General features: G+C 41.3%; 1 protein-coding gene across 4 annotated transcripts in view; it reads right to left on the bottom strand.

The window, feature by feature from the left end:
• PUF60 (poly(U) binding splicing factor 60) overlaps positions 1-24,322 on the bottom strand; it is a 257,544-nt gene that overhangs the window by 152,917 nt on the left and 80,305 nt on the right. For 2 of the 4 annotated variants that reach the window (XM_033933257.1, XM_033933260.1), the window contains exons 3-4: positions 16,716-16,805; positions 9,014-9,064 (exon numbers count right to left, since the gene is read on the bottom strand). In XM_033933257.1, the coding sequence (XP_033789148.1) occupies positions 9,014-9,064; positions 16,716-16,805 (141 nt within the window). The other 2 variants (XM_033933258.1, XM_033933261.1) reach the window with 2 other exon arrangements.

The following is a 24,322-nucleotide window of genomic DNA, read 5'->3' as shown; positions in this document are numbered from 1 at the left end:
TTCCCAAACCTCCTGCATCTTCACTACTCTGAATAACTTCTTATCGTCTGCAAATTTAATTACCTCGCTCGTTGTTCCAATTTCCAGGTCGTTTATAAATATGTTGAAGAGCACAGGCCCAAGCACCGAACCCTACAGCACTCCACTGGTGACGCTTTTCCAGTCCGAGTATTGTCCATTACCCTACTCTCTGTTTTCTATCCGCCAACCAGTTTTTGATCCACACGAGTATTTCACCCTCAATCCCATGGCTCACAATTTTTCGAAGTAGTCGTTCATGCGGGACCTTGTCAAATGCCTTCTTAAAATCCACTAGTTAGTCCCATCTCTAGATTATTGATAAATATGTTAAAAAGTAGCTGTCCCAGCACAGACCCCTGGGGAAACCCACTATTTACCCTTCTCCATTGAGAATATTGACCATTTAAACCCACTCTCTGTTTTCTGTCTTTCAACCAGTTCTCAATCCATTAAAGGACATTACCTCCTATCTCAGGACTTTCTAATTTTCTCAGAAGTCTTTCAAGGATGGGCAGACCAGATGGGCAATTTGGCCTTTATCTGCCATCATGTTTCTATGAGGTACTGTGTCAAATACCTTTTGGAAATCCAAATACACAAAAATCAACCGGTTCACCTTTATCCACATGTTCATTCACCTCTTCAAAGAAATGTAGTAGGATGGCAAGGCAAGATTTTCCTTGACAAAATCCATGTTGGCTTTCTCTCATTAATCCATGATTACGTATATGTCCTGTCATTTTGTTCTTTATAATAGTCTCTACCAGTTTGTCCGGCACAAATGTGAGACTCACCAGTCTACAATTCCCCAAATCACTTCTGGAACCCTTTTTAAAAATCAGCGTCACATTAGCCACCCTCCAGTCTTCCGGTACTATGCTGTTTTTTAAAGAAAAATTACAAATTACTAATAGCTCTTCAAGTTCATTTTTCAATTCTATCAGTACTCTTAGATATATACCATCCAGTTCAGTTGATTTGCCACTGTTCAATTTGTCAAACTAACCTATTACATCATCTAATGTTACAGAGATTTGTATGAGTTTCTCTGATTCAGCAGAATTGAATATAATTTCTGGTACTGATATCTCCCCCACATCTTCCTCAGTTAAGACTGAGGCAAAGAATTCATTTAACCTCTCTGCTATGTCCTTGTCTTCCTCGAGAGCCCATTTTCTAGCGGTCTAACCGATTGTCTTCACGGTTTCTTTCTTTTAATATACCTAAAAAATATTTTACTGTGTGTTTTTGCTTCCAGCGTAATCTTCTTCTCAAAATCTCTCTTCACCTTCCTTATTAGCACCTTGCATTTGACTTGACATTCCTTGTGTTGCTTACAATTATTTTCAGTGTGATCCTTCTTCTACTTTCTGAAGGATTCTCTTTTAGCTCTAATAGCTTCTTCAACTCATTCGTTAACCACGCCGGCTGCTGTTTGGTCTTCCTTTCTCCTTTTTTAAAACATGGAATATATCTATTCTGGGCTTCTAAGATGGAATTTTTAAATAACATCCACTCCTGATGTATATTTTTGACCTTTGCAGCTGTACCTTTAAGTTTCTTTTTTACCATTCTCCTCATGTTATCATAGTCTCCTTTTTTAAAGTTAAGTGCTATTGTATTGGATTTCCTGTATAAACTTATTTCTTCACATTCTGACCTGGTGGACATGAAAATAGCCTTACGTACACACTCTCCCTTCACACATGGAATTTCTATTTATTGCTATGTCTCCTGCAGAATTTTTATTTTGACTCAATTCCCTCTAACATTGAGTGCAACCTCCCCTCTAATTTGATCTTCCCTATCATTGTGCTATATTTATTACCCACCTACTAGGCGGTTTCTCAACAAAAACATTCACACTCACACTAACAGACTACAGTCTTTCCCCGAAAATAAGACCTACCCCGAAAATAAGCCCTAGCTTGATTTTTAGGGTAGGTCTTAATATAAGCCCTATCCCCGAAAATAAGTCCTAGACGCCAGCGGCAGCAGCGCTCCCCCTGTGACCCTTCCATCTCTCCCATCCATCCAAACCCCGACTGCGAGACCGAAATACAGTACCTTACTTATAATAAACCGCATCGTCGGCAGCACAGGCCCCATCGCGGCTTTCTCATGCCCGAGTGTTCCTCTGCCGCGTTGCTGACATCATCAGCAACGAGGCAGAGGAACGCCCGAGCGTGAGAAAGCTGCGATGGGGCCTGTGCTACAAACAATATGATTTGTTATAAGGTACTGTATTTCAGTCTCGCGGTCAGGGTTCAGATAGATGGGAGACATGAAAGGGTCAGCAGTGAGAGGGGAGGTGCACGGCAGCAGCAGGAGGGGGGATGGCAGGGATTAAAAAATGCTCCACGGGGGGATGGGAGGGATATAAGCTGTAAGGGTTCTGCAGCACAAGGGATGGAAAGGAGGGAGGGATATAGGCTGCAAGGGTTCTGCTGTACAGGGGGATGGGAGGGGGGAGGGAGGGATAGAAAGATACTGCACAAGGGGATGGGTGAGAGGGAAGGAAAGATGCTGCACATATGGGGGAGAAAAAGAAAATAGGAAGAATTGGGGTGGAGGAGAGAAAGGAAGAGATAATCACTGTACATGAAAAAAAATAAGATCTCCCCAAAAATAAGACCTAGTGCCTTTTTTGGGCCCAAAATTAATATAAGACAGTGTCTTATTTTCAGGGAAACACGGTACATAGTTCAATGAAAGCAGCCAATAACACTTCCCTCAGTGTATTAAAAACTTTGTCCAGACCAGAGTTCAACCCCTTTAGCAGAATGGTTGCAAAAAGAAAAATAGGTTTTTAATAATTTCTTAAACATCATGACAATACTACACACTTCCATATGGTCAGGTTATAGCATTCTATAGGTCACTGAATGGTAGATTTTCTGACCCACATTCTAACCCCTTTAGTAGAATGTTTGCACAAAAAATAAGCTTTTAACAATTTTTTAATCATCATCATATTACTGCATATATAATTTGCATCCTAGTAATATAGTGTCCCACTGATTGTACTCCTTTCACAGATTTCAGATGCCTATTATTTCTACCTCTTTATTTAGTCCTGTATAACCCTCCCATCTAATTTCTTAGGCTTCTAGAATTTGTATACAGATGCTTCAAATTGTGGTGTCTCCTTACATCTACACACTCTTATTGGTTGACAAGAATAATCTACAATCTTAAACACTCCTAGTTTTCTTATAACTTTGTGGAAATCTCTCTATCAGAATTCCCTGAATGTCCTGTTTTGATCATATCCTTCAAGGATACCTCAACTTCATACCATGCACTCAAGCATCTGTCTTCCCCACCTCCCTCCATTCTGGTTTAAAGTTGATCTCCTTTTTAAATCTTAGCATCAGTAGCCTGATTCCATCCCGGTTAAAGTGGAGTTCATCTTTCAGAATATGTTCCCCTTTTTTCAGAATTCTGCCTAATTCCTAACAAATCTAAATCCCTCATCCCTGCACAAGACTTAGGCGCTCTGTTTGCTTCTTGAGTCCTGCACATGAAAAGGGAAACACTTCTGAAAATGCTTCCAGGAGAGATACAGATTTTAGCTTTCTACCTAAGAGCCTAAATTTGGTTTCCAGAGCCTCCCTAACACATTTAACCTCCAGCTATGCTCCACTACCCCTACTCACCAGCATAGCCACTGCCTCAATCCTGTCTTCTTCTCTAACTGCTCCCCTCTCTACTTCGCCACCTCAGTGCTCCCAATCTCTGACCATCATCTGATAACTGTCACACTTACCCACTCTCCTCCTCAGTCATGTGCCGTCATTCCCTAAAGGTTTCAAAATCTTAAAGCCCTCGATCCTTCCACACTGTCCACCATTGTTTCATCTCTCCTTGCTTTCATTATGTTATCCAAGTCTGTCAACAAGGCTGTCTTGTTGTACAACTCTATTGTCTCCTCAGCTCTGGACACCTTTGCTCACCCTACTCCCAGGCGCACCAGACACCAGCCTTGGCTGACTCCTAGTATCCACTACCTAGGTTCATGTACCAGCTCTGCTGAGCACCTCGTGCTTAAATCTTGTACACATGCTGACTTCCTACATTTTAAACTTATGCCGATCTCCTTTAATTCTCCTCTTACACTGGTCAAGCAAGACTACTACGTCCACTTAATTCTTTCTTCCAACCACCATCGTCTTTTTGCCACACAAAACTCACTCCTCAAAGCGGCCCCTCCTCCTTCCCTTTCCCCCCAGACGATGGCTGAATACTTCCATGATAAGGTTCACAATATCACTCGAAATTCAGTGTAGTCATATTCTTCTCCCCTTTCCCCCTATCTACTCTCCTGACTTTTCAGTTCCCATCTTTCCTTCTTTCGTCTGAACAACTCATGACGAACCAGTACATTGTATCCATCCTGACCCAACCCTCCTTTAACTCCCACTGACTTTTCTTCCTTCTCCAAAATCAGAGGAAGAAACTGCACAACTTCTGTCCTCAGCCAAACTCACTTCATGCCCCTTTGACCCTATTCCCACCCTCTACTTTACCCCATCTCTCATACTATTATCCCCGATATCTTCCATATCCATTTACACTGCAACTGTTCCTGATGTCTTCAAACATACAATGGTTAAGCTGCTTCTCAAAAAAACCCTCGCTGGACCCCACCTCCCCTTCCAACTATCACCCTCTCCCTTTTCTTCCATTCCTATCCAGGCAACTTGAATATGCTGTGCTCCGTTGCTGCCTTGACTTCCTTTCATCTCATCCGACTCTTGATCCTCTACAATCTGGCTTTTGCCCCTTACACTCCACAGACAACGCCCTTACCAAAGTCTGCAGTGACCTGTTCTTGGCCAGATTCAAGGGTATTTATTCAATCCTCATCCTTCTTGACCTGTCTGCTGCTTTTGATATTGTTAATCAATGCTTACTCCTTGCTACACTGTCTTTGCTTGGATTCCATGAATCTGTCTTCTCCTGGTTTGCTCCTACCTGTCCCATCACACCTACAGTGTATGCGTTGGTGGATCCTTCTCTACTGCCATCCCACTAGCTGTTGGTGTACCCCAGAGTTCTGTCTTATGACCTCCTCTCTCTCTCACTTTGTTCCATGGTGCCCTGATCTCCTCCCATGGCTTTCAGTATCACCTATATGCTGATGATTCCCATATCTACCTCTTTACTCCTGAAATTTCACTGAAAATCAAGATAGTCTCCTCCTGTTTGTCTGACATTGCTGCCTGTACGATGTCCTGCCACCATCTGAAACTAAACATAACCAAGACTGAGCTGCTCCCTCCATTCTCTATTTCCGTAAATAGAAACATAGAAACATGATGGCAGATAAAGGCCAAATGGCCCGTCTAGTCTGCCCATCTGCAGTAACCATTATCTCTTTCCCTCTCCAAGAGATCCCACATGCCTATCCCAGGCCCTTTTGAATTCAGACACACTCTATGGCTCCACCACCTGTTCTGGGAGACTGTTCCATGCATCTACCACCCTTTCTGTAAAAAAAATGTATTTCCTTAGATTACGCCGGAGCCTATCACCTCTTAACTTCATACTATGACCTCTCATTGCAGTTTCCTTTTAAATTAAAGAGACTCGACTCATGCGCATTTACATTATGTAGATATTTAAACGTCTCTATCATATCTCCCCTCTCCCGCCTTTCCTCCAACGTATACAGATTGATAACTTTAAGTCTTATGATGTAGACCACATACCATTTTAGAAGCCTTCCTCTGGACAGACTTCATCTTTTTTATATCTTTTTGAAGGTGTGGCCTCCAGAATTGTACACAATATTCTAAATGAGGTCTCTCCAAAGTCTTATACAGGGGCATCAATACCTCCTTTTTCCTACTAGCCATACTGGTATCGATCATAGAAACATAGAAGATGATGGCAGAAAAGGGCTACAGCCCATCAAGTCTGCCCACTCTGCTTACCCACCCCCTGTCTATGCACTAATGACCCAATTTCCTTATCTTGACCCTCGTAGGGATCCCACATGGGTATCCCATTTATTCTTAAAGTCTGGTAAGCTGTCTGCCTCGATCACCTGCACTGGAAGCTTGTTCCAATGATCAACCACTCTCTCTGTGAAGAAATACTTTCTGGTGTCACCATGAAATTTTCCGCCCCTGAGTTTGAGCGGGTGTCCTCTGTCTCTTCCTTTCGTAACCTTGGGAGTCTGCAGCTCCAACCTCTCATTTTCTAAGCACATTCATCAGACTGTTTTAAATGGTTAAGGGACTGGAGGAGTTGCTGTACAGTGAGATATTAGAGAAACTGGGCCTCTTCTCCCTTGAAAAAAGGAGACAGAGGGGACATGATCGACACATTCAAGATAATGAAGGGAATAGACTTAGTAGTTAAAGACAGGTTGTTCACCCTCTCCAAGGTAGAGAGAACGAGAGGGCACTCTCTAAAGTTAAAAGGAGATAGATTCTGTACAAACGTAAGGAAGTTCTTCTTCACCCAGAGAGTGGTAGAAAACTGGAACGCTCTTCCGGAGGCTGTTATAGGGGGAAATGCCCTCCAGGGATTCAAGACAAAGCTAGACAAATTCCTGCTGAACCAGAATGTATGCAGGTAAGGCTAGTATCAGTTAGGGCACTAGTCTTTGACCTAAGGGCCACCGTGTGAGCGGGCTGCTGGGCACGATGGGCCACTGGTCTGACCCAGCAGCGGCAATTCTTATGTCTACATTATCTCCAAAATTTGTCACTTCCTCTCGGAGCACAATACCCGGACTCTTGTCCACACCCTTGCAACTTCATGCTTAGACTACTGCAATTTACTTCTAACAGATCTCCTGCTGAACCATCTCTCCCCCCGCTGCAATCTGTACAAAACTCTGCTGCACGACTTATATTTTGCCAACTTTACTACCCTCGCGCTACCCCTCTCCTCAAATCACTTCATGGACTCCCTTATCTACCTTTGCATGCACAGTTCAAACTCCTAGTACTAATCTACAAATGTATTATTCTGGAGCCCATTTCGTCTCTTTTTACATGCCTCCCTGAGAACTCCGTTTCTCAGATAAATTGCTTTTATCTGTATCCTTTTCATTCACTGCCAATTCCAGACTTTGTTCCTTTCATCTTGCTGCCCCATATGCCTGGAATAAACTACCTGTGCCCATGCATCATGCCCTCTTCCCTTGTTCAAAAGTAGACTGAAAACCCCTAACCCATCATAACCCTACTTCCCATTGCCCATCACCCTAGCCAGCAGTTTAACCATTCCGTGAACTGTAACCCCTACCCCTGATTAGATTGTGAGCTCATTCGAGCAGGGACTGTCTCCTTTGTGACTCTGTACAGCACTGTGTACATCTGATAGTGCTCTAGAAATAATTAGTAGTAGTAGTTGCTTCAGCTGGCTCAAAATTTGGGTTTGAGAGTTCCTTGGTTTTAGCTGAAAGTTACAATGCATTTTCAGTTAGAACCAACCCCCTCACCTCCACCGACCACAAGCACCACTAAACTCAGACACCAGTACAGCACTGGAGGAAAAACCTTGCTTTTTCCACTGCCTGTGTCAAGACAACAGAGGGCTTGTTTCCGGTGCTAGCGAAGCTAAACTTTTTCACATGCATTAAATTCACTTCTAAAAATGGTCAAACCAGAGCACCTTGTTAGGATAAAACCTATGATACTACAGTTTAAAAGAACCTGCAGAATCAGACCATGAGAACAGCACAATGGGAGAAAGACTTGCTACTCTAAATTCTGCAGTTATAGTGAGCTCTCTGAATCTGAACTAACAAAAAATACATTTCTCACATACCCACAACTGTCACAGAATTACAAGTTAATCCTGTGTGTTTGTTTCTTGCATTTGAAGACCTAAACAGATACCTGGGCAGAGCTATTTTCACATATACTTTGGTTAAAAATGTAACCTATATATGCTGAATAAAAAAAGACTCCCAGTTAGAACTAGACAGTACACATTATACCTCTTCCCAGCATAACAGTTGTTCAGACCATTACTTTCTGGCTTCTTAAGCTTTTGATGTTCCTCTGCAGATTACTTTTTCAGACCAGGGTTCCATAAGAATGCAATATCTCTAGACAGGCATTTTCCCCCTCCCCTCCCCACCCCACCCTCCTCCACTCCCACCCTCGATCTAAAATAATGCTTTTCAGGAGAACTGAAACAAAAAATGTCACCTCTTGAAAGCATCCCTCCAGTAAGCACTAACAGTGCAGTACTTATTAATATGAGTAATGCCTCTTTGTAGCTTCCAGTTCACATCTACTCACCTTACCAGTTAGAAAACACTGCCTTTGCAAGTCTGGTGACTTCTGAACCACACAAAATATACAATTTTGTAAGATGAAAATAAGTTATCTACCTCTGAGAAGAGGAATAGTAAAAACACTGCAGAGCAATAAAATGTGACTTGGAGAGGGGATGTATAGTGTCAGGAACGTCCTCAAGCACCTAGGCAGGAGGGCAAAGGCTCATATTATGAAAAAGCATGCACTGGGAGCTAAGAAAATGGCCAGGAGACCCTCAATCTCTCACCATCCTTCCTTTTATCCCCATGAATGCTTGCTGTGGAACCATTCTCTTGGCTCATAGGGTTTGAGTCTGCTGTTTAAAGCCACCTAACTCCACCAAAGGCAGGTCCTTCTAGTAAGCTGAGCAGATTTTAACTGGAAGTCACAGAATCAGGGGAGTCAAAGGTCTTACTTCTATAGTAATGAAACCAGGGGATATTATTCTGAGGTCCACATTCCAAGATTTCCTCCTTGGCTGCTGGCAAAGAGCAGAAATGATGAGGTTCAATCCTCCCCTTTTGCCCCACACTTAGTTTACTTTTGCTTTTCTTTGTTGTGCTTGTCCATGGTAGGTGTGAGCTTTCTGAGTATTCATTTCCATTAAAGAGCCATAGCTTACCTCTAAAGAACAACCCCACACCCTTCTAAGGCCCTGACTAAGAAACATAAATATTGCCCAAGAAGAAGTGAATATTTCTATTGACCGATTGTAAAGGTGAGAGAGGATCTCCAAAGCCCATTGTCACTGCTGCCATCTGAAAGACAGTAAAGACAGAGGTCAGTCTGTTGGAGCTCAGCAGAACTATTGTGCTTTTAATTGTTTGTTTTTTTTTCTTTTTTTTTAACCTCAGACAGCGGTACATAAAGCCTGGAGGGGAGAAAAAAGTTTCTCCTCCTCCCTGTCTGTAGATTTGACTGCAGAAAGACATGGTGGTGAGAGGGCCCAAACTCCCACCCTCCAGGGGATGAGGGATGGCCTGACACTGCCACTCAGACACAGGGTATCCCCACTAGCTTTCTGCTGCACCTCCATGGGGGGGAGCATATCTGCTTTAAAAGAATGGGAATGGGATTATCTTCACCCACAGAAAGGAGTTAAGCTCAAGGTAACTGTGACCATGGTAACCGTTCCCACTGAGCCACACCCTGGCAAGGACATGGTTGCCAATCATAGTACCAGCTATAAAGAGATTAGGTTCTTACCTTGCTAGTATCTTTTCTAGTAGATAGGTGTGTCATTTTGAACAGATGGGTAATATTCCAAGTGCTTGCAAGTAGTGCAGAAGGAATCCATTCCAGCTTTTGAATCCTTCCTCCTTCACTAGAGGGCTTTGCTGCCCCTTTCAGTTTGTACCAAAGAAGGCGACAGCCCCATAGAGAAACACATGTGGAGGGGTACGGGGAATTCCCCGAAGTACAACTCTGTTCTGTTTTGAAATCATAACAAACATATTAAACATTTCCATTGAACAATCAAGAAAGCAAAACACAAATGCCAAACAAAACCTTTATGGAGCTCAAATTATATCCCAATGTGCTATAACAATAGACCATACTTCATAACCTTAAGGTCTGACTGACATTCAAATTTCAGGCTTGGATACAAACTTTCTGATTGAGACGGTAGGCAGGCACAGGAAATAACTAGCAGGGCGGGGCTCCAGAACAGCATACCTATCTACTAGAAAAGATATTAGCAAGGTAAGAACCTAATCTCTTTTTCTAGTGCAATAGGTGTGTCATTGTGGATGGATGGGACATACAAAATCAGTCCCAGAAATCTATGCTGACGAAATGGCCATATGGATCCATCTGGATATCATGGCCTTGGAAGCCGGTGCGACAGGTCTAGTTTGACTAGTAAGCACAAAAAGATGGTCAGATAGCCTGAACTTGTTGGTGAACTTTGAAATCCTATAACTCAAATCAATTGTAACCACAAATTTTACTGTAACTGCTAAGTCTGTTATTCTTATTGTAAGCCAAATTGAATTCATGTAGAAAATTGCAGGATATAAGAAATTGTATGGTACATATGGCATGTAATGGTATATCAGAGAAGTACTCTTCTCTTGTCCAACTTTTTCAGAATCTAGTCCCTTTTTCAGAATCCAGTCCTTCTTGGAACCTGTGAGCTGGAATGCTGGCAATCTGACTTTCTGATGGACATGGAATGCCGAAACAACCTTCGGTAAAAAGGATGGAATGGTGCAGAAAGAAACTTTGGCCTCTGTGAATTTGAGAAAAGGCTCTCTACAAAAAAGACTATAGCTTAGAAACTATTCTTGCAGATGTAATGGCCACAAGAAAAACCATCTTGAATGTCAGATCCATCAAGGACGCTTCCTTCAGCAGTTTGTATGGAGCCTGGCTGCGACCCTGCAAAAACTGTAAGTAAGACTGAACACTTGTGTTTAAACAAAATCTTCTCTTATGCTTCACTTAATCAAAGAAGTGCTCCTGGCAACAAGGCTTTAGAATATTCTGACCTAGTCACTATATTTCAGAGCCACCATTAATCATAAAACCTTCCCCTAAACTTTATTATTCATATGTTTTATATACATATTTTTTTGTGTCAAATCCTTAAATAATATACTTATATTTGACTATGAAGCTAAATAGTTGACAAAAAGATCCAGTAAACTGGAAGAAGAATATAATGCTTAAAGTAGATGATTCATGCAATATTCATCATGCAGTGCTCTACTCAAGTTCCCCGTTTCACTCTCATGTTTCTTCAGGAGCAAACGCCATGCATAACCGTTCTAGAGCATAAGCAAATAATATATTCCATAAAGTGATTTAAAATCAGCATATCTTACCTACTATTTCTCCTCTTGCATGCTCAACCTGCACGGATTTGAATGCTTCATCACCGATAGCTTTTATGGCTATTCTACGCATCTTGAAAATGGCGCCGTGACATCTATTTGCTTTAAACTCTTAAGACATCAAGCCATTCATAGCATTTTTATCAAGACGCTTGTCTCGAGTAACTTTATTAGTAACGCTGTCATTGGTGTTGGCACATTGTTAAAATTTTATCTGGAGTGCTAATTTTAATGAAATAGAATTAACCCTGAAATGGATTAACTTATAAACATTTCTCCAAAACTTATTACCAGATATTTTTGGCTAGATGATTTTTACTGGATTTTTTTTAAGTAGATGATTTTTTTGCTATTAACTTGCCAGAAAACTTTAAAATCATTATTTATTTATTTTTAATTGGTGCTTAAATAATTTAAATAATAATAATAATTTATTTTCTTGTATACCGCCCAACTAGAAGTTCCGGGCAGTTCACAGCAAGAGAACTGAGACATATCAGTGAAGATACAAAATACAGTAGAATTCAGTGGAATACAATACAGTGAAATACAATATGATGCAGTACAATGTAATATAATGTAAAATCATCGCATAAATTTACCAAATAGGTTTTTATCGATTTTCTGAACTCAAGGTAAGACTGAAATTGGGCAATCTGAGGACACAGCCAAGAGTTAATTTTCCCCGCTTGAAAAGCCAGTTCTGTCTAAGAAACTTTTAAAACGACAAGCTTTCAGGGCAGGGGTACATAAACATACCCGAGTTTCTTGTGTTCTTATTTGATGAGAATAATTTTAGTTGGGTGGATAAGTATAATGGTAGTAGTCTGAAGAGTGCTTTATAACAAATGCAGCCAAATTTAAAAATAACTCTAGTTTTGAAAGGGAGCCAATGAATTTGCACGTAAAAAGGGCTTACATGGTCAAACTTTTTTAATCCAAAGATCAGACGAACAGCCGCATTTTGAACCAGGTGAAGTCTTAGCAATATTTTCTTGGTTGACCCTAGGTATGTGATATTACAATAGTCTAAGGTAGATAGGGTGGTGGATTGAACTAGTATCCTAAAGGACTCCATGTCAAAATATTTTTTTATGGTTCTTAAGTTTCCATAAAATAGCGAAGCATTTTTTAGTCAGTTGGTCAGTGTGTTTCTCGAATGTTAGGTGTCGGTCTAGAGTAACTCCCAAGATTTTGATGTGACTTGCTATCTCAAAATTTTGACCACTGAGTTGAATGGAGGTTTCTCTGAGTTTGTCGTTGGGGCTAGCAAAAAGATCTTAGTTTTCTCAGGGTTGAGTTTCAATTTCGACTGCAACATCCATTGTTCTATTTTTCCCAGAATATTTGAAATTAGGATACTTAGTTCTGTTGAGAATGATTGTAGTGGTATTAGTATAGTGATATCATCAGCGTACTTGCCAATGAATTGTTAAGTGGATTTTAGAAAAAAATACCTGCCAATTAATTTTTATCTTCAAGCTGTTTGGATGTGTAGTTTTTAATCTGTGAATCCAACACTGCCCTAATTGCAAAGGAGAAGATTTTGTTTAAATGCAAGTGTTCAGAGTCTTACAGTTTATGGATAGTCATTTTAGACTAACTTTTTATAGTGTATAACCACGTTAAGATTCCATGCAAAAACATGTTAAATTTCCATGAAGGGAACAGTGACCTCTTTAGAAATTTGGCTATGTCCGGATAAGATGCCAACGAAGCTTTTTGTTCTTGAGCCCTGAAACAAGAAGTCCTACCACTTGGACTTTTGAGAAACACCACTCTAAGTTCCTTGTCAAGGCCAGCCTGGAGGAAGGCTAACACCACAGAGGTCAGAGCAGAGAAAGGTTCCACCTTTTCCTTAATGTACCAGTGTAGGAAAGTTTCCATGCCTTAACACAGGCAGAGACCTTCGTCAGCTTTTTGGATCTGATCAAAGTAGTAATGACTACTTCCAAGTATCCCTTGCATGCTAATGCCACATGCTCAATAGTCATGCCATAAGAGCAAAGCGATCTGGATCTTCTATGACCACTGGTCTCTGAGAAAGGAGGTCTGGCTGTACTCAATGTCTGAGTCTTGGGCCTCTCTGAAGACACACTAGATCTGAACACCAAGGTCTATGTGGCCAATCTGGAGCCACAAGAATGACTGTTCCCTGATGGCTTGTGATTCAGTGGAGGATCCCTCCTATCATGGGCCATGGAGAAAACACATATAAGAGCTGGATTTTTGGCCATGGCTGGACCAGAGCATCCAGATCCGCACTTGGATCTTCAACTGAAGAATCTGTCCACCTTCTTGATTTATGCTGTCACCATGCGATCAAACGCTGGGCAACCCCCACAACGAACAATGGCTTGGAAAGCTGCTGCAGCCAGGGTCCACTCACTTGGATCAAGTATTTGCTGAGGAAATCAGCTTGGACATTGTCCACTCCTTCTACATATGTCGCTGAGAGAGCTTGAAGACAAAGCTCCACCCACCTGAACAGTAAGCAAGCTTCCAGGCCCAGCTGGGCACTCTTTGTGCCTCCCTGGCAATTGACAAATACCACCTCTGTAGCACTGTCTGAGAAGGCTCAGACTGCTTGTCCCTCCAGACTCTTTTGTTGTTTCTACAATGCCAATCAAATGGCTTGACGTTGTAGCCTGCTGATTGACCACTTCTTTTGGGAAGCCGACCAATACCCCTGAATCAGGTGTTGGTTGCTGTGAGCACCCCAGCCGGAACAGGCTAGCATCAGTTTTCACAATTACCCAGGAGGCTATGTGGAGGGGCACGCCCCTCGACAATGCCTGCAGGCAAAGCCATCAGTCCATACTGGCCCAGGCTTCATGAGATCATCTAGTCCCTTTCTGAACAACATTTGTCCCTTGAAAGGAAATCTGCTGAAGATAGCCTTGGAGGGGAATCTCCAGCCCATTGCCTGATCCAGAGCATTCTGCAGGCTGAGATCGAATAAGCCAAAAAACTTTGATCATGACTCTGATGATGTCATAGAGAGCATTGGCTACATAATCCACCCCTACTAATAAGGAGCTGGGGCAAAGGCTCACCCTTCTCCAGTTCAAGACTCTGCAACCTGGTATGACAGATGCATGTCTCAAAGAAAGCTGCTGTAGCTACTTTGATTCCCAAGGCCAGCCCTTCAAATTGTCTTTTGAGAATCACATCCACTCTGCAATAATAATAAAAACAACAACAACTTTATTCTTCTACACCGCCATAGTCAGATCACTTCTAGGCGGTTCACACTGAAGAGGGCTGGACAATCAGCGAATTACAAAATGCAAATAGTGAAGTTACAACATATTACACAATAAATAGACAGAAGGAAAATATAAATACTGCATATCCTTAATATTACATCTCTCTCACTTGGCAGGGACATGTACTTGGTTACCTGAGCTACAGAGGAATTTACCCTGGGCTGCGCAAACAGCTGCTGACACTCCTGGTTCTGTCAGGTACAGCTGAGCCATTGTCTTGGCTACCTTAAGCTACTCTTCAGGAGCATCCCAATGCTTCTTGACCAATTCATTGATATCAGGATGCCAGGGAAACGAAAAAGACTGGGCTCTTACTCCGCTTATTATAGAGCAGGGAGAAGAGGGAACTCGCTGAAACACCAAATTTAACTCTCGCAGAGAATCAGTAATATGATCTAACAGAGCCAAGGGTATGAACAGTCGGTGGGGTCATCCCCTTGATCAAGGGCCACTATTCTATCTAGTATACATGCACCTGCCTGCGACCATGCAACTCCCAACAGTAAGTGCACATCAATAGACCCTTCAACCTCTGAGTCTCCCTCAGAAAGGCCCACCAGATTCTGGTCAACCTCAGAAAGTGAGCCCAAACCCTCTCATGTGCCTCCTGATGCGTTGCCTGACTCTCCTTGGGGATTTTGGCCATCCTGAAAGACTCTCAATATTAGATTGACAAATTCAGGAGAAAATGCAGTGTTAGGCAGCACAGTCTCTTCCTTTGAATGACTCCAGCTTGCGTCATGTGGGCTCTGCAGCCTCCATGCCCCTTGGGCTCAAGAAGGGATTTAGTCCCAACCCACAGACTCCTTGGCCATTCCTCAGGCCAAGAGAGCAAAGGGGAAACTAAATCAACCATTCAGACCCAGCCTTCACGTGCTGCATGGCACATTGTGCAAGGGCACCCCATCCAGCACAAACCTGACATGAACTAGGGGTAAAAGAGTCTGAGGACTCGATCCCTGCCAGTTATGAGGCAAAACAAGGTGATTTGAAGCTTCTGGAGAACTTTAAAGAAAAACCAATTGGGAAATCCAAGTTGGCCACTGAAACATTGTTATGGCACCAAAAAGCCTTAACAAAAAGAAACCCCTCCCCAGCAATTTTAGAATTGTAGATATGGGGGAACCTAAGAGAAGAGGCAGAAACCTACAAAAAATGTGTTCTCCCCCTATCCCAGGATTTTCCTCAGAGAGTGTGTAACAGCCATACTTACCATGACCTAAGTTGGAAATGTGTTACAATTTGCCTCCGCTCCAAAAGTAGCTGGATCTGGGAGAAGAAACCATGCCTCAAAAAGACTGCTTCTCCAGCGCTGAATCTTAGGGCTGCCAGTCAGCTTCGAACCCCCGTGGACACAAAAAGGAGGGAGGCAAAACGCACCCGGCAAGACCCTGCAGAGCCCCCTACAGATGCCTGACAGCCTGCACTCAAGCCCCTACAATGCAGCAGGTGAGCAATACAACAAGGGGCACTGACCCCAAGCTCCAAAGGGTTTCGGCAGGCTGGCTAATAGGTACCACAGAGGAATTGGTCTGCCAGCTGCAGACCTCAGTCTGCTTCTCCTCCACACAGGCAGAGCTAGACCCTGAACTAGGGGAGCTCTTAGGACCGAAATTTGTCAAAATACTGCAAAAAAAGACCAAAAAAATAAAGACATAAATAGAGCAGATCAGAAAGACTTCTTCCGGCTCATGTGAAGGTAAAACTGAAGGGGGCAGCAGAGCCCTCTAGTAAGGAATTCAAAGCTGGAGTGGATTCCTTCTGCACGGCTCGCGAGCACTGGGATATTACCTGTCTGTCCAGAATGACACACCTATTGCACTAGAAATTAAAATTATCACATACAATTCTGACAGCACAGAATTGTCTGGGGTTTCTCCATCAAACAGAAAAATGAAACAATCAAAAATCTCTGCTGCTCCAGAGAGCACAGCATTTAGAACATTTCAAAACAGCAGCAAAAACAAATGATAGTGGCCACTCTGTATTAGCAGATCTAAAAGCTAGATATTAAAGGGACCCAGTACTACCACCAGTTGTTTCACAGGAGGATAAGAAGGGGGGGGGGGGACTTAAAGCAAGAGCTCTGCACAGCTGCCAACTTCAAAACAAAATCAATCATCATTTAAGATAAACTTTTTCAAAAGAATTTCCAGTTTCTTATATGTGATGGTAACAAAATGTAGATCAGTTTCTTAAGGAAACAGGAGTGAAAACACCTGGCTCCAGGCAGACCTTAGCGCCACATATTATTCCAGCATGTCTAGATAGCTGGAATAGGAGCTTCTGGGCGGCTCTCTCACCTGGAGATTGGTGAGCTGCTGTTGCTGGTGTGCGATGGTTTGCTTCACCAGCACGCTCTTGATGCTCTGCTCCATGGCATACTTCTTAGCCTGAAAGGAAGAGACAAAAAGTACAGTCACTGCAGCTGAGACTCCCATGATGGGGTAGTGGGTGGCTATTTAACACTCTCTATGTAAGCACAAATGGCCAATAACCACCTGGCACTGGCAACGGATCCAGGGCTCCTGCCTTTACATGCCAACATATCTAATGGGTGCTGAGATGGGCCACCGCTTACCTATATCTTGACCCACATCTTGATGACTTCTGACACCTGGAGAAATCAAGGGCACACTTCACTAGAGGAGGCCATGTGCTGAAAGTTGATAGCAGGGTCTCAATGTAAGAATACACCATGGATGTCTGCCTTGCCTTTCCTCCCCCCACTCACCCTTTCCATTCTATGGGCACCCACCTTACCTCCAAGGTACGAGGGACAGGAGGGACAGCCTCCTCCAAGTCTGATGTCTTTTTCCACTCACGTTTCTCGTCCAGCAATGGGGGGCGTTCTATAAGATAGAAGTGGGAGAAGCCCGAAAGGTTCTGACCCTTAAATTTCAGGACCCGAATCCTGAGCTCATTCTGGAGTCATACCATCCAGCTAATTTATTCAATCCCATGTTGCATCTGTGCTAAGTAAGGCATGTGCTTTTCTGAGCGCACACTCATACAACATAGGGGCACAAATGTATAAAACAAACATGCTTATATATTTTGCATGCACATATGCATGTGTATATATGTATTCATGTATGTTCTGTGAACATACACATAGGTGAAATTTTAACTTACCATTAACTTTCTTTTCTTGAAATATTACCAGACCAGTGGGTTCTATCTCACTACCAGCAGATGGAGACAGAAGTACTCTCCTCCTCTTTAAGATCAATACCTGAGAGTCCCCTGGCCAGTACTGATCTATAAACCCCTGTATAAGCAAGAAAACTTCCGAGTAACAGTGGATCCACAAATTTCCATCCCCCACTTTTTATTTTTGTATTAAACATCAACCACAAATAATTAACTCTCTATATCCAACTACCAGAGTTTAAGCAAGAATGACTATAATTTGCATTAGGGTTGCCCAGAAAAACCTAAAGTTGGAATTTCCAACTGTGCAAATTGAAGTTTTTCCCATGAATTTGATTGTGCTTGATGAGAAAATAATTTTTAAAAATGTTTTAAAGCCCATTATGGGGTTCCTCAAAGACACTGATTACATAAAGCTCCATTTTTTCTTAAAATTTGCTATTATTTTTGCTTAATGGACCAAAATTCTTGGTATTATAGCTGTAACTTTTGGCCCTCTTTTACAAAGTCATGCAACTGAGTGCCACATGGCAAATGCTCCAATGTCCATTCAATTCCTATTGGCGTTGGAGCATTTACCACGCCAGCCTGCACTGCCAACTTTTGTAAAAGAGAAGATTTATGTTTATACCAGTGGTCTCAAACTCAAACCCTTTGTAGGGCCACATTTTGGATTTGTAGGTACTTGGAGGGCTTCAGAAAAAAATAGTTAATGTCTTATTAAAGAAATGACAATTTTGCATGAGGTAAAACTCTTTATAGTTTATAAATCTTTCCTTTTGGCCAATAATATTGTAACTTATAGCTAAAGAGACATATGATCAAGAAACTCTTATTTTACCTTTGTGATTATGATAAATATACCAAGGGCCTCAAAATAGTACCTGGCGGGCCAAATGTGGCCCCCGGGCCGTATGTTTGAGACCACTGGTTTATACTATACCATATTGTTTCTTATACCTTGCATATGTCAACAATGATATATTGATAAAAATATATTTTATTGGGAAAAAAAACAATAAATCAATACAGAAAAAACACTACAGAGTCTCCAATATGCTAATTATAACAAGTGGAGTCAGATTCCTTAGACTCCAGTAATACAGGGGTCCTTTCATCAAGCTGGGGTAGGGGTTTAATGCGCGTAATACCGCGCGTTAAACCGCCTGCTTCTCTAGCCACTAACGCCTGCATTGAGCAGGCGTTAGTTTTTTAGCCGGCCACAGGGGTTAGCACGTGATGAAATATCCGACGCGCTACCCCGCTAGCGTGGCTTGATAAAAGGACCCCACAGTGTTACAACCACAAAAGAATAGGAAAATTATCCTGTCAACTAATAATGATAAAGACATTTTATGCAAAAACTCTAGAGTATTTTATTAAATGAACCTTCAATATCTGCACTTTATTGTGGAAAATGACAGAAATTTAACATACTTCCCTAATACTATCAATGGCGTTCCAAACACTCAAACATTCAATGTCTTCAAGTTTATTATAGTTTGATATACCACTTACCAATCCTAAGCAGTTTACAAAAAAAGCATTAAAAAAACCAACAGACAAAGATAGGGTAAAATAGACAACATGAATGGAAAGGGTGGGAAAGAACAAATTGGGATGGAACTAAGATAATTCAAAACACCTGATTCATTCTCCAAATGTATCTTTATAAAGAAAGGTTTTTAGACTTGCTTTGAATTTCACCATATTGATTTCTTGTCTCATATTTGAATGGAGAGAGTTCTACAATGTCAGAGCTATCACAGAAAAATTGTTTTATGGGTCGTGACGTAAAAAAATCTGGCAAATGGAGTAGCCAGATGAGTTTGTTGGGATGATCTAAGAACCCTGGAAGTTGTGTATGGAATTAACAGTCTGTCTATGAAAGCAGGTGAGTAGTCTAGCTTAACTTTAAAGGTAAGGAGGAGAATTTTGAAAGTGATCCTGTGTGTAATAGGCAACCAGTGAGCATTGTTCAGAAGCAGAGTAACATGGTCATATTTTTTTTGCCTTGAAGATTAATTTTACTGCCTTATTTTGTATTATCTGAAGCCTCCTAATTTCTTTTGGTGTAATTCCCAGATAAGAGTCAATTGGCTAGAAAAGATTTGTTTTCTCAACAGGCTCTGTATTATGGAAACTCAAATAAAGAGGGAAGATTATTGGCTAATTATCTCAAAGCAAAAAAAAGTAAAAGATTGTGGCTATTACAGATGAGAAGGGTGATACTCATTCTCAAATTGAAAATATCTTAAAACAATTTTTGAAATAGTATAAAGCTTTATATTCTTCTGAGTTTTATTCAAATAAAGAACTTGAGGGTTTAGAATTTTTAAAGTTAATCAAGGGACCAAAAATTCCCAAGCATATAAAAGGAAATCTTGAGGCACCTATATCATTGAAAGAACTTCAAGCAGCATTGAAGTCCCTTAGAGTTGGATCCACTCCAGGCGGTGATGGTTTCACTGTAGGGTTTTATAAATCATTCCAAATTACATTATTACCTCATCTATTAAATTTATATCAGGCTCAACTAACTAAAGGTTGCATTATAGGTACTATGGCAGAATCTTTAACTATTGTTTTGTCAAAACCAAATAAAGATCCTATGTTGGTTTCAAATTACAGGCCTATTTCTTTGATTAATGTAGATGGAAAACTTCTGGCCAACTTATTGGCTTTACGCTTGGCCAAGGCTCTCCCTTATATTATTGGTATGCACCAAACAGGGTTCGTTACTCAAAGACATTCTTCAAACAACACCAGACTGGCTTTTCATATGTTAAATTTAACAAAAGCCATAGAAGACCCGGCCTTCACTGTATCTTTGTATTCAGAGAAGGCCTTTGATCTTGTGGAATGGAACTTTATGTATCAAGCAATGGATTGGTTTGGTTTTGGTTCTGGATTTATACAAATGATTCAAACCTTGTATAGTTCCCCTTATGCCAGATTATATATCAATAATATTTTCTCAGAACATTTCCATCTGGAGATGGGAGTTAGACAAGGATGTCCGCTATCCTCTTTGCTTTTTTATATTGTTCTGGAACCCTTGTTATTGGTTATTCAACAGGCAAAGGAGATTCAGGGTAATCCTTATGCAGGTTGGGAATATAAGGTCTCTGCTTATGCAGATGATATTTTGCTTCATTTGAGGAATCCTGAATCTACCATCCCGCATTTACTAGATTTGATTGACAGATTTGGAAAATTTTCTAGCTATAAAATAAATTGAAGTAAATCGAAGGTTCTTCCGCTAAATATACACTGTCCAAAAGGATTATCTGACTCATTCCCTTTTCTTTGGAAGGAAGAGGGTATAAAATATTTAGGTATTTGGATTCAAAAAACGTTGGAAGAGACGATGAAAGTAAATGAAAAATCCTTATTGCTAATGGTCTCAGAAATGTGTGAGCAATGGAACCCCTTACATCTTTCTTGGTGGGGGAGAGTCCAATTGGTTAAAATGATGATTCTGACTGTGGTTTGCTACCAAATGGTTATGTTGCCAGTTTATTTTCAGGGGTCCTTTTATAAGAAATTGAATAGTATTCTCACCAAATTTATTTGGCTGGGTAAAACTGCTCGAATTGCTTTAGTATCTTTACAAAAATCAATTGCAGCGGGTGGGGTAAATGTCTGAAACTTTATAGGCCTATATACTACGTCAGGGTATGTATTGGGTCCTTCCTGAGCTCATGGAACATCTTCTGATTGGTTGTACTTAGAGTGGCAACTTATGTCCCCATTACGGTTGTCTCATATGTTGAGTATCAAGTTACCTTGTTATGTAAAGGACAATAGTATTATATTTGACATCTGGAAAACCTTGAAATTTATTAACAATTTAACAGAAATTCCAGTAGAGAAATCCATGTGTCAATCCTTAAGGCTAAATTTCAAGATTCAAATTGGCGAGTCTAAGATCGCCCAGAAGCACTGGATGCAGGCAGGCATACGTACACTAGATGATGTAATATCAAATGGGAAAATGCTTGATTTTTCATGACTGCAACAATCTTTTGGTATTTCAAAGTCTCAAATTTATAAGTGGTTGCAGTTGAAGCAAGCCATTCAGAAGGGGTTCTCTGATTGGCAAATTAAAAAAAAATATCAGTATAGCTTGCAGGTCCTATACTTCCAGACAGATTTCCTAGGGCATCAGGCCGCCCAGTGGTATAAATTAATATCTGGTTATATGAATAAGAAACCAAAAACTAGTCTTAGAGACATTTGGAGCATTGAGATCAAGCAGAAGATTTCTGCGTCTCAATGGCCACAAATTTGGACTTGGAGGATGAGATGTACGGCATCTGCATTTATGAGACAAACGTGTTTTTTGTTACATAGAAGTTTCTGGATTCCTGTTCGTTTGCAGAAATTAGATAGTTCTAAATCTAATAGATGCTGGCACTGTCATCTTGATATAGGGACACTGGATCATCTACTGTTCTATTGTCCTTTGATACTCAACTTTTGGAAGTCAATATGGGGACATATTAATTTGATTTTAGAGACTGTGATTCGGTTATCTTATGAAACTGTAATCTGTGGATCATTATTATCCCTTAAACCACCAATTGATAAACATAAAAATAGGCTATTAGGAATTATGACTGGGATAGCCATCCAAATGGTCACAAAAAATTGGAAAAAACTTTGATCGCTTGAATTTTAGTTTTGGGTGGCACTCATGCCTTTGTTACAGGATGGAAAAAATGGTAAATGATCAACAGGGTATTACTAAAGTATTTCAATTAACATGGGGTCCATTGACTAACTTTATTAATAATAATTGACTGATTTATTAATATACTTCTGGTTATAACTTACACATCCAAGGGGTGGGTGGAAGGGCTGGGGATATCTTAGATTTTCATAGATGTTAAATTAGGAATAAATATTGAAGGAATCTTTATATAAATATTTATGGTTTATTTGTTTTTCAGTCGATTGGGTGGGTAGGAAGGGTAAAAGTAAGTAATTGTTCATGTTTTTCTGAAAGATAAATGTGCTTTTTCTTGATTTATTATATGTACATCTAATTATTTATTGCACTGTTGTTGGTTTGGAAAATCAATAAAGATTTTTTTTTTTTTAAAAGAGTGAATCACAGTAATCTAAGTTGGAGATCGCCAACGAATGGATGAGTATATTGAGATAATTGTGATCCAAAAGAGATAAGAGAGAGAGGAGATAGTAAGGATAAAGCCTGCAATGTTGTTCAACTCCTTGCAACAAGGCTTCACGCTGCACTTGGTGCACTATAAATTTCCTCTAAAGAAAAACATTTCAATTCTGCCCACAAAGCAGCTACCTCTCTCATAGAATGGGCCTGAACCAACGCAGGTAACTGCCACTCCGCTAACAGATGTGAAACATAGAAACATGATGGCAAATAAAGGCCAAATGACCAATACAGTCTGCCCATCTACAGCATCCACTACCTCCTACTTTCCTTAAGAGATCCCATGTGCATGTCCCACACTTTCTTGAAGTCAGACACTGTCTTAAGTCTCCACCATCCAAAGCGGCAGTCCACATCCAAAGATGGAGACGTGCAAGCAAGCATCCAAAACAGCAGTCCGCATCCAAAGATGGAGACAAGCCAGGCAGGTATCCAAACATTCGAAGATGGGGATGCTTTAGGCAAGAAGAGGCATGTAGAACATCAAAGGTTAACCTTGTACCAATCGAGAAGGGAAGCCTTGCTCTGCGTGCAAAGATGGAAGTGTGCCAAACAAGCAAGTGGAACTGCCATGCTTATTCAAAATGTTGTTGCGCCAGATGTGTAAACAGAGCCTCTACACTCCACGCCGAAGATGGAGCCATGCCAAACAGGTAAGTGGAGTTTCTTCAAACCCCACAGAAGATGCTGCACCAAGCAGTCAAGTGTAGCCATGCTCAAAACAGAAACCGTGCCAAACAGACCAATTGAGCCGCACTAACTTGTGAGAATAGATGCCAAACAGGGCCAAAGAGCCACGCTCTAATCTAATCTAATTTTCATCTTATATACCGGATCATTCCAGCAAGGACTCGAGTCAGTTAACAAAGATGGAACTGTGCCAAACAGACAATCAGATCCGCGCATCACAGCCAACTAAGGAGTTATGTTGGACAGTCAGATGAAGGCATGCTGCCCAATCAAAGATGGAGATGAGTCAGAGTCAAAGCCAAAGAAAGCTGCACTTGACATCCAAAGCCGAATCCAGGCAAGCATGAAAGTTGAACCCTACATTTGAAGATGTAGCTGTCACCATATATAAGTGGAGCAGAACTCAACAAGCAGAGACAGGCCAGAACCCAAAGTGGCATTGAAACTGCACTGCACCTCCAGAATGGGACAGCAGCTAGACTGGAAGCTAAAGGCAACCTGGCAGAAGAATATGCATTCTGGTTCTAGGGTACAGGGTCCCGGTACCTATGCAGCTCAAGCTACACGTTGCATCCCAACACAGGAGTTGTGGCCGCAATGCAACCAGAACCACAGAAGAAACTGAGTTGAAGGGTAGGAGGATCCCCTTGTAGACTCTGCGGGGAAGAACCCCAAAAGAGAGTTGTCCCAACCAGGTAGGAGGTGCCATTCATAACACATACAACACAGGAACAGGGACCTAGAAATGGGATGAGTCCAAACAGGAGGGAGGCTCCATGCTCCGGGCCTCCAGCAGAGTACATCCAGGAATGGAACTGAAGCACAGAGACAAAAGGTGCACCGCACTGCAACAGAAGAGAATGTTAGCGAAGC

Source organism: Geotrypetes seraphini, chromosome 2, assembly GCF_902459505.1.
Source record: "Geotrypetes seraphini chromosome 2, aGeoSer1.1, whole genome shotgun sequence".
Taxonomy (NCBI): Eukaryota; Metazoa; Chordata; class Amphibia; order Gymnophiona; family Dermophiidae; genus Geotrypetes; species Geotrypetes seraphini.
The sequence above is the reverse complement of the archived record's forward strand: the minus strand, read 5'-3'. Positions and strand labels throughout refer to the sequence as shown.